Source organism: Penicillium subrubescens, assembly GCF_028828155.1.
Source record: "Penicillium subrubescens strain IBT 31985 chromosome Unknown utg000010l_segment0_segment0, whole genome shotgun sequence".
Lineage (NCBI taxonomy): Eukaryota > Fungi > Ascomycota > Eurotiomycetes > Eurotiales > Aspergillaceae > Penicillium > Penicillium subrubescens.
The window spans coordinates 1-11,534 of record NW_026643160.1 but is presented as its reverse complement, the minus strand read 5'-3'; the positions used below and the strand labels follow the sequence as shown (position 1 = coordinate 11,534).

At 49.9% G+C, this 11,534-nt stretch overlaps 1 protein-coding gene across 1 annotated transcript; it reads right to left on the bottom strand.

Moving 5' to 3' along the window:
• Window positions 1–8,746: 8,746 nt before the first annotated feature.
• N7473_011215 (uncharacterized protein) lies at window positions 8,747–9,640 on the bottom strand (the record flags this gene model as incomplete). Its single annotated transcript, XM_057157154.1, has 2 exons — window positions 8,747–9,564; window positions 9,637–9,640. 2 exons carry the CDS (start codon window positions 9,638–9,640, stop codon window positions 8,747–8,749), a joined length of 822 nt encoding a protein of 273 aa, XP_057003004.1.
• Between the last annotated feature and the right edge of the window lie 1,894 nt (window positions 9,641–11,534).

Genomic DNA, 11,534 nt, shown 5'->3' with positions numbered 1-11,534 from the left:
GCCAATCGCCTGCAGCAGCACCAATCCTACTAGTTAGGAAGCCAGGCGGTGGCGTACGATTCTGCGTAGATTACCGAGGGTTGAATGAACGAACAGTGAAGGATCGCTACCCTCTACCGCTGATTCGAGAGACATTACGGAACATGGGCCATGCCCGCTGGTTCACGAAGCTTGATATTATCGCAGCCTTCCATAAGATTCGTGTCCACCCTGGAGAAGAATGGAAGACAGCATTTCGGACGCGATACGGGCTCTACGAGTGGAACGTGACTCCCTTTGGGCTAACTGGTGCACCGGCAACGTTCCAGAGGTATATCAATCAAACTCTACGAGAGTACCTAGACGACTTTGTGTCGGCATACGTGGACGACATAATTATCTACACCAACGGAACGCTAGCGGATCACCGCCGAAAGGTCGGCGATGTGCTGCAGAAACTAATGGATGCTGGCCTACAATGTGACATTGCGAAGTCGGAGTTCGAACAGGAGTCAGTGAAATACCTTGGCTTTATCGTCGAAGCTGGAAAGGGGATCCATGTTGATCCAAAGAAGGTAGAGGCTATTAGAGCATGGGAGAGACCGAAGTCTATACGGGATGTGCGAAGCTTTATTGGATTCGCGAACTTCTACCGGCCGTTTATACCTCGATTCGCCGACCTTTCGGCACCATTAACACGGCTTATGAAGAAAGACGCTTTCTTCAAATGGGACGATGACTGCCAACTAGCCTTCATAGAATTGAAGGAACTCTTCATAAATGCACCAATCCTAGCTCACTTCGAAGAGGATCGTCAAACAGTCGTGGAAACTGACGCCTCTGGCTGGGCTACTGGAGCAGTTCTATCGCAATACGGGCCCGATGGGCAACTACGGCCATGCGCCTATCTATCCCAGAAGCTATCCCCAGCAGAATCGAACTACGAGATCCACGATAAGGAGCTCCTGGCGATTATACGGGCCCTACGCGAATGGAGACCGGAACTGAAGATGGTGCCCCGATTCACTATCGTAACGGACCATAAGAACCTTCGATACTTCGGTAAAGCACAACACCTTAACGAACGGCAGATGCGCTGGGCAGACCTCTTAACAGAGTTCGATTTCGATCTCCGTTATCGCCCTGGTAAGCTTGCAGTAAGGCCAGACGCACTATCACGACGAAGCCAGGATATGCCACAGAGTATCACCGACGAAAGGTTATCGAATCGCTTCCGAGTGCTACTCAAAAGGGTCAAGGTCAAAACGGGACGGCTAGACCCTCGATCAGCCGACGACCAATCTAACGAAGAGATCGATTTCGAGAGAAACATCCCTCTCTTTGAAGAAGAAGAACTCCAGGTAGAATGGAAAAGGGCAAGGGCGTCCGACTCGATCTACCAACGAATCACCCACGCTTTACTAACGGGGGAGCGCCGAATCGCCGCCGAAACGAACATCAAGACAAGTCTATCGGAGTGCCATTTAGACGATCGAGGGGTACTCCATTTTAGGCAACGGGTCTGGATTCCCGACAACGAGGTTCTACGCACGAGGATTATACAGAAGATCCACGATTCACACGTTACGGCACATCCTGGGCGAGACGCCACCTATTCGATACTGTCTCGACGGTTCTTCTGGCCAGGAGCGGCGAAAGACGTACGACGTTTCCTCCGGAACTGCACAGTTTGTGGACGAAGCTCTGTATGGCGAGACACGAAACACGGGTTATTAAAACCACTGCCAATCCCCCAGCGAATCTGGGCCGAAATATCAGTGGACTTTATCACAGAGTTGCCACCCTCTGGACCCACAGGAGTAACGAACTGCATGGCAATAACAGACCGGTTGACGAAGGGCGTGATTCTGATCGGAATGAAGAATACAACGGCAAAAGATGTAGCAGAGGCGTTCCTCACACACTTCTATATGCATCATGGGGTGCCACTAGCGATTGTAAGCGACCGCGGCCCCCAATTCGTGAGCTCTTTCTGGGAAATAGTATGCGAAAGGCTATCGATTCGACGCCGATTATCCACTGCTTTTCACCCCCAGACCGACGGCGCAACAGAGCGTGCTAATCAAGAGATCGAACGAATCCTACGTGTGTTCACGACGTACGCACAGGATAACTGGAAGGATCTACTGCCAATAGCTGCCGTAGCAATTAATAATCGTGATGCTGCTTCAACTGGAATCTCGCCATTCTTCTTCACCCACGGCTACCATGTTGACCCGATTGGCATTGACGAAGCAGGGCAGCTAGAAGACGCCCTGACCCCACCGCGAAAGGCAGGCGAAACGTTCGTGAATCGCCTACGAGAAGCCACCGATTGGGCCCAGGCCGCTATCGCTTCGGCACAGGCCCTTCAAGAAGAACAAGCGAACCGACGTCGACAGGCCGCGCCTGTCTATAAAAAGGATGACTGGGTTTGGCTAAACCTTCGGAACGTACGCACACAACGACCATCAAAGAAGTTAGATTGGCTACATGCTCGGTACCGAGTGGTAGACGTTCCGTCACCGTTCACCGTCCGACTCAATGTGCCTACTGGCATACACCCAGTGTTCCATATCGAGTTAGTTCGCCCAGCAGCAACGGACCCGTTCCCATCTCAGCTAGTAGACGATTCGCAGCCACCACCACTACTAGTTGATGGAGAAGAGGAATACGATGTGGAGCAAATCCTAGCCGTACGACGGAGGAAGATTGGGCGAGGATATCGTGACGAAGCGTTAGTGAAATGGAGAGGATGGGCAGAACAGACCTGGCAAACATTGGACTCAGTGCAGGATTGTAGCGCCTTGGATGCCTTTGAAGAGCAGTACGGCCCCGTTTCGGATGTGATTCGCCAGCAAATCGGCACCGAAACCCATGTCGTCGCACCCCTAGCGAGCTCGACTAGGAGGGGGTATTGTCACGGGCCAGTGCCCGATGTTGGTCACGTGTATCACGGGACCTTGGTATGTTGACGTGGGGAACGCGCGGGATTAACTTCCCCTCCTTAAGCTTTTTGTAAACAGCATGTTGGCCTAGTTAGATTGAATCTAAGTCTTGCTTCAGCCCTTCACAGACGCATAGTAAATGTGGGCTTTTTGGATAGATCGATTTAATTGCACCTAATAAAGCAAGATCTCTATCAGTGCAAAGAACTGGGGGAAAGGGTAAAGGATTAAGCCATGAAAAGAAGGTCTGTAGAGTCCACTTATAGCTTTCTTCCTAAATGTATTCCGGCCGTTCACCGGGGGGGGTGCACATAGTTAAGAAAGTCTTGGCGGGGGGGGGGGGTGCACGATTTTTTTGCACCCCCTAAGTACCCGAAATCTTAAGATTTTTTGATCGGGTCTTTTGAATCTTTTTATCTAATCGTTGGATCTATCTAAATGACAAATAATATTCTAGGATTATTATATGGAAGGGCCTTACCCAACTGGGTTGGGGTAAGCCTGGATTTTTTTGATGGGGGATGCCAAGGCCAAGGCCGGCGGATAGCCTATACCCGATTCGGCCAGCTAGATTGCTAGGGTTGCTAAGCCTAGATTCGTGGCCTTAGCAATCAGGCCGTAGTAGTCTCTATTCGCCAGTTGCTGGCCAGCCTACTTCGCGATATCTAGCTATCGAGCTATAGGATTCTATCCGGGGAAGAAACACTAGGTAGGTGAAGGGCCCTTCTACTAGGTGAGGCTATCCCTCTCACGTGACTGCCCCCGGGCCTTAGTGAAATTGAGGTTGAACAGGTTTAGAAATTTTTTGACTGCTGACTAATCAGGATTATTATAGCTAGATAGCCCTCGCTTCGGGCATTATATTAATACTATTAGTAGCCTAGTCGGCCTAGTAGTGCCTGAGTAATCGAAGGATTTAGTATTTTATCCTTACTAGAGGGCCACCCTGCCACCAGGAGCAGTCTAGTAGCGGGGGCACCCTCCTACCGGGGGTAGTCTAGTAGATAATGTAGTCTAGCAGAGGGGGCACCCTGCTGCCGGGGGCAGTCTAGTAGATAGCGTAGTCTAGTAGAGGGTGCACCCTGCTACCGGGGGCAGTCTAGCAGCGGGGGCACCCTGCCACCGGTAGCAGTTTTGTAGCGGGGGCACCCTACCACCGAGGGCAATCTAGCAGAGGGGGTACCCTGTTGCCGGGGGCAGTCTAGTAGCGGGGGCAACCTACCACTGAAGGTAGTCTAGAAGCAGGGGCACCTAGCCAGCGGTGGCAGTCTAGTAGATAGCCTAGTCTAGCAAAGGGGGCACCCTGCGGCCGGTGGCAGTCTCGTAGCTAGTGTAGTCTAGCAGGAGGTGCATCCTGCCACCGTAGGCAGTCTAGGAGAGGGGGCACCCTACCACCGGGGGCTCCCTGCTACCGGGGGCAGTCTAGTAGACAGTATAGTCTAGCAGCGGGGGCACCCTCCCACCGGGGGCAGTCTAGTAGATAATGTAGTCTAGTAGAGGGGGCACCCTCCCACCGGGGGCAGTCTAGCAGACAGCATAGTCTAGCAGCGGGGGCACCCTCCCACCGGGGGCAGTCTAGCAGATAATGTAGTCTAGCAGAGGGGGCACCCTCCCCACCGGGGGCAGTCTAGTAGACAGCACAGTCTAGCAGAGGGGGCACCCTGCGGCCGGTGGCAGTCTCGTAGATAGCGTAGTCTAGCAGCGGGGGCACCCTGCCACCGGGAGCAGTTTTGTAGCGGGGGCACCCTCGCACCGGGGGCAGCCTAGTAGTAGGGGCACCTTACTAGAGTGCTAGCCTACTATCTGCTAAGCGGGGGCCCTTATACTATACTAAGTAATCTACTAAGGGCCCTACCTCCTAGGTGCCTGCCCTCCTAGGTGCCCGCCCTCCTAGGTGCCCGCTCTCCTAGGTGCCCGCCCTCCTAGGTGCCCGCTCTCCTAGGTGCCCGCTCTCCTAGGTGCCTGGCCTACTATCTACTAAGGGGCACACCCTACTAAAGGCCTAGCCTACTATAGGCTGGGCTATAGCTAACATTAGCTATGATAGCACTATCTAGCTATATAGCTTAGTATCTATACTTCGCCCAATAGCCCCTAGCAAAATTATAAAACACCCAGGCCGCCAGAACCATCTCAGTATCTAACTCCCACCTAGCATCCGCGAAATCCTTTAGTAACCAACCCCTCGGCACCAAATCAGTATCTAGAAAGGGAATATCCATCTCATCACCATTATCCATCCAAGTCATCCTACATAGGCTCCAAAAGATCGTCAGCAGATCCGCTGAAAAGCAACCAGACCCCTCAGTAAGCAATCCACCCTTGCATAGCCTAGTAGGCAGGAAGCAGGTAAAGCAGCAGGTATTATCTGCTGGGTCTAGCCGGACCCGTAGCTTATTCGCCATTTCCCTTATCCTATTAGCCCGATGAGCCGTACAGGTAGTAAGGGAGTGGGCTGAGGCCTGCTGCCTATCTACCCCAACAGAATCTATAAGATATATAAGTCAGTATGTATAATCACAGACGCTTATAGGGTATAGGGTACAGGGTCTAGGGCTATAGCTTACCATTCCATCTCATAAAACAGATTAAACAACGCTCATCCGTCCAATACTTCACTGCTCGCTCAAAGAAATCAAGACTCTGTGAAATCTCCCGGTCTTGCTGCCGCACGCCTATACTCACCGCCAATGTGCTTGCCAGGCGGTCAGCGCATAGATCACATTGGTTCCAGGTAGGGTCACACGACTCTAGGGCCTCACTATCATAGACCCGGGATATCACCCGCCGGCGGCAGAGCTGATCAAGCAGATACTGGCTGAAATGTAGCTGCTCTAGGGGCACCTCTTTCTGCACACTTGGTAGCTGTAGCTGGCCGGGCTGCACTAGGCAGTACGACCAAGCTAGACGATCAGGGGATCTACCAGCCCGCCCTGATTCCTGCATAAAATTAGTCATCTCATAGGCCCCAGGTATGAAATGGATGACCAAGTCAACATCAGGGAAATCGTAACCAGCACTAATCCCACTAGTAGCTAATAGCAGTAGGGTTTCACCCCGAAAGCGCCCTAGCTGGCTAAGCTTCTCTGTATCCGTTAGATCAGCATGAAACTTAGCTGCGTGAGGCTGTAAGGCATCAAATAGGCTATCAACCAGGGCCTTACTGCGGCAGAAGATAATTACCCGAGCCCTATCCCGCTGCCCGAAGGGCTTATAGGAGCTCTCGAATTGCTTGATGAACTGTATCAGATAGCTAGGATAGTCAGGCTGACGAAGGCTTTTAGGCAGCGATTGAACCCGGTAGGCTATATACTTTAGGGTAGTGCCAGCCCTATAGGTCTTGCAAAGGCGGTCGGGCAGCTGAAGTATATTAATAAGCTCCCTTTGGAGATGAGATGGTAAGGTAGCAGAGGCAAAGACCATTGGGGCCATAATGGCTAGGGCATGCTAGGCACGCCTCATAATTGGCCGATAGCTCTGACTAAGGGGAATCAGGTGATATTTATCCTATATCACACGGGATAATCGCTTCAGGCTAGTTAGGTGCTTAGCTATCTCATAGAACTTCGGGTGAACCACGTGCTCGATTTGAACCAGGATCATCCTACTCTGGGGAGGAAGCTCTCGATAGCCTATATAGGGTTCCTACACAGTAGGCTGTAGCCCTAAGGCCTTAGCTTTATCGTGGAGATTAAGTTTCAGAGAGATCAGCAGGATAACTAATATAGTCACCTGATCAGGGAAGAGACTAGCCCCTAGGAGGAATAGAGTAGTCTGGCCAGCAGCAGTCAGCAGAATCAGGAAGAAGTAGGGGATTTGCTTTATTATCAGATAGAAGGCCCCCTGCTGCTTAGTACTTCGGAAGGAAGCATCCTCATCATTCAGAAACTCCTTTAGCACGCAGGTCAGTAGCCCTAGCCCTGAGTGTAATTGGCTAGGCACTAGGGGTGAAAGGGCTAGCTAACGGATTGCTGGTCCACTATCTTGGTTATGTGTCTCGCTAGGGCTAGGGCTAGCTGCTTCAGGCACCCCAGCTAGGCTCATAAACTCATTGAACTGCCCTAGGGAAACCCTATAGGCAGGTGCAGTAGCCCTAGCACAGAGAGGGTAGCGAAACTCCACTAGCGGGCGTGCTAGTGGTAGGGTAATAGGCTCAGAGGGCTTAGGTACGCTTGTATTAACCTCTGCCTTGGGCACCAAGAGGGAACGGTCCTAAAAGAGTGACGCTAGCACTAGCTGATCAGGTGATAGGCCGATATAGCTATGCTATCGCTGACTAAAGCTGATTAGGGCAGTCTGGATATCAGCCCTTACCCCCTGGAAGGTAGCCACGCTCCTGCTGTAGATAGCTAGGCCAGTAGCCCTGCTGTGATTCATCTGATCAGCCCCTAGGCCCTTATCATTAAGGCTATCAGCTTCTATCTCACTCAGGGTATCCGCTAGGCCTAAGCCGTGACGAATAAACCCCTGCACGATATGACGCCAGGACTGAATACTGATGCGCTGAGTAAGTAGCTCAGTAGTGAGAGACTTTATAGTACGTGACAGCACTTTGGACGAAAATGGCTGTTCAGTCCGATAATCCCAGAATAGCAGAAAGTAGGCCTCAGGCTGCCGATTATTCAGCGAAATCAGCAGGCTCTCCTCAAAGGGCCTAATATAGGCTAGATAGCCTAATAGTAGGTAGGAGAGTGATTGAGGAAGGGCCCTCACAGCATCCTTTTCATGCCGATCCCGGTTAAAGGTCTTCGAATACGCCAGACGAATCAGGAACACATGATTCACAGGGTCTAGGAAGAGGTTCCTAGGGTTGATTTGGGTGTTATACCATATCACCTGGCTAATCTCTGTACCCCTAGCCGGGGCACCACTAGTTATATGACATAGGGCTAGAAGCTTCTTTAGCCACCTACTACTAGTCTCTAGGTAGGTTTGGGCCCTAGCCCTAGAGATTTCGATAGTAGGTCGGCTATCCTGGCCGAGGATAGGAGTAGACCAGTCAGGGAAGTGTAGGGCCTTCTGTAGCAGATATTCCGGTGACACGCTGTTTAGATAAGCGGATAGGCATGACCATTGATTCGTCATATTGCCTATATCCTCACAGCGAGCAGCCTTCTGAAGATCCAGGGTAGGCAAGACCTATATATATTCAGGTTAGTATATCAGTAGGATAGAGAGATATATATATATCGGGTAAGACTAACCTGTTGAAAATTGGCGAAATCTAGGAAAAGATCATTCGATAGCTCTAGGGCTAGATTGGAGATAGCCTTAGTGAGAAAAACTCTAAGGTCTTGCTGTGAAATAGTGATTTGGGCGTATCGTAGGGTATGGGGTGCTAGGATATAGATCCTTCCAAGGGAGGTTGACGACTTTATGACAGTAAAGGCTAGGCCCCTAAGCACAAGCACATAGCCTAAAGGTGACTCTGATTGGGCGGTGAAGTACTGCCGCATCCAGTTTCGGATGAAATCAGCTATAGATTCGTTAGGCTTCGGATCAACAAAGGGCTCAGTATGCAGCCAATAGAGGATGATGAATTAGTAGCACTTGATGATTGCGGAGTAGGTATGGCTAATCTCTTCCAGGCGTTTGAAGCAGTCACGGGCGTAGTTTCGGCTAAAGCAGGCAAGGAAGGCATATAGCGGCATAACACTTTGGTCTATCATCTGATGCTGCACAAGGGAAAGGGCTAGCTTCAAGACTAAGCTAACGCCCTGGTCCACATAGGCGTTTTCGAAGGTGCCCTGAGGCAGGTCAGGGGTAGCGTCATCGTCGGAATCAATATCAGAATCTGATAAATCAGGGCCGGGGGCAGGTTAGCGGGCAGGGCCGGGGGCAGGTGGGCAGGCAGGTTGGCAGGCAGGTTGGCAGGCAGCTTGGCGGGCAGGTTGGCGGGCAGGCTGGCGGGCGGCTTCTACCCTATTGACTAGGGCAGGATCAGGCTCAGGAAGGCCAGATAGGAAGGTCTCTAAGGCTTCTAGGGCAGATAGCTGGCTAGGCCCTAGGATATAGAGGCTAGTATAGCTATCCGGCCCCTCCTCCTGTAGGGAACGGAATGAGGTAAGCAGGAAATTCAGGAAGGCCTGAAAGACTAGGCTATATCGCTGGAGGGAGTGCTGGCTTTGGAGAGAGCGAAGAGGGCGAAGGGAGGCCTGATTGATCGGATCCTGGCTAAAGGTATTCAACGCACTAAGCGATTGGATAGTAGTACGTGAAATCAAGGTATCCCCTCGAACGAGAAGGCGGTAAACGATAGCAGAAAGCCAGATCATATGACTAGTGTTGTCTAGGGTAAAGAGGGCCTCTAGTTCAGATGAATCCCGGCCAGAGAGGAAGGTAGGGTATTGACTCTCTGTGAAGAATCCCCTAGCTTCATAGGTTTCACCTGAGGTTTTGATCACCCTAGATTCCTTCAGGGATTGACGGAAGGTGCCGAAACTCGCTAGGAAGGCAGCACGAATTTCTGAGTCATTAGGGGTTGATTGGGCTACTACCCTAAGGCGCTGAGGGGTAGGGGCCTGGCTAGCACTAGCTAGGGAGAGCTCCCTAGACCGCTTTCGAGTAGGCAGGGCCGGTAGGGGTAGGGTAGGCTTAGTCACGCTAAAGAGATAGGCGGATCCCTTTAGGGCCTGCACTAGGCAGTTAATAACCTCCTGATCCTAGGCCCTAGCCCCACTAAGGCTATGTGCATGGCGGATATAGGTACGCATAGTTCGCTAACTAAGCTTGATCATATCACAGATCTTGCACTGAAAGCCTATCCCATGGGGGTAAATCGAATGGGGGTCGATTCGATTTGTTTGTATGGACCCGCTTTTTCGGTTTTAGGTCCATTCGATTTGATTCGGGTTCACCCCCATTCTTTCTATCCTATGGGGTAGTACGAACTCCAAATTTAGGGTACTTGGAGAAACAGTAGTTATGTATAATATTTTGTAAGTAAAGAAGAATTAGCTGTAAATTGAGGTGGTCGTCAGGCTTTTAAAATGGTGGATTTCTTGATGTGGTACGGTTGCGGGACTACCCGTCCGTTCAGATGCGACCGGTAGAAATATATAATTCTGGCTAGCATCACTGTCCAGAAAAGATAGAAATACTAACTAGTTAGTTTTAAAAGGGGTGTAATTCAATAGAACTCGCTAATCAATGCAGGGAAACAAGTTTAAAGTTAATGCACACATTATATCAGTAGATTTCAAGTTACATACAGGGTAGAATATATATTTTAGACTTCAGAGGCTCTATAACAAGGCTCTATAACAAGGCTCTATGTAGCAATGTAGATATCCTACAGAGACCTATATACGAATAGTCCGACCGGGATATTATAAATACTAGACTTTTTCTATAGTTTATGCTAGACTCTAGGATATTATGTGAACTAATTGAACCGCCGTCGTCCTGGTAAAAAGTTCTTTAGTATAGTAAAGTTCATTCGATTTTCCTGTACCTTAGTCTATTCGATTTACTAGTACCTAAGTCTATTTTAATTTCCTAGGCAGGGGAGTCTATTCGAGTTAACTCGGCGCTAGCCTATTCTAGTTCCTAGGAACTGAGTCTATTCGATTTATTAGTTCCCGCGTCCAATCTAATTTCCCACGCATAAGCCCATTCGATTTTCCTAGAGTAGATTCCGTTTGATTTATTTCCGCCCGAGTCTATTCTATTTTCCTCAAGGGCAAGGCTATTTATTATATATATATACGAGTAAGCTAGTTTTATATCGAGACTCCTGACGCGTTCGAGTTTCCTGAGCGCGAGCGCGTTCCGCCTTAAAGGAATTCGATTAGAAGATACGATTCGATATATCGCAACAACCCCGGTTAGTTACGAGTAGTCGATAGATAGATTTTTGAATATTTAGGGGATTGTCTAGGTTAAAAGCGATCCCCTATCTTTAATTCTATTCGAATTTTTCGTGCTTCGATCTATTCCGATTTCTATTACTTCCTACTGTTACTTAATTTACTTCCCTGAGCTAGTTAGATACTACCTGTACTAGGTACGTTAGTTGCTTATGTTTTTATCGCTTAACTAATGTTTAGCGATTTAGAAATTATGTCTATCCCGACCGCTGAGCAGCTATTTCTTTAGCTCCCTGAGTACTAGGTGATTGTGTGCCGACAGTGCGAGTTCGCTGTTTGCCCGAATCGGATTCTCGGCCACCTTCGCTATAGTAACTACTATATCGGCGCTACACACAGCCGGCAGATCCAGGAAACCGTTTCTACGTGGTATAGAATCGTATATGATTTATAGCTACTGCAGTTTCCCTGAGAGATTGATGAACCGATCGAGGGTTTATATCTTTACCGCGATAGGCTTCGGTGCACTAAAGAGCCGGATTGTCTTTACGTCTACCGCTCCGAGGATACGATGAAAAAGCACTGGCTCGCTGAGCATCACTTCTCCTTAGTGAAAGGCCGCGGTCGCGTTCGGTAGCAAGAACTACAGACTGTGTAGGAAAGCCGAGAGCATGCGATGAAACGGGTGATATGCTAGCGATTTTTTACCTAGGGTCCTGGATCGCATTATATATACGTCCGTAGCCTGTCTGAGTCTCAGGACCCGGAGCAGGCCCCGAGCTCGCTTAGGGTTTTTAGG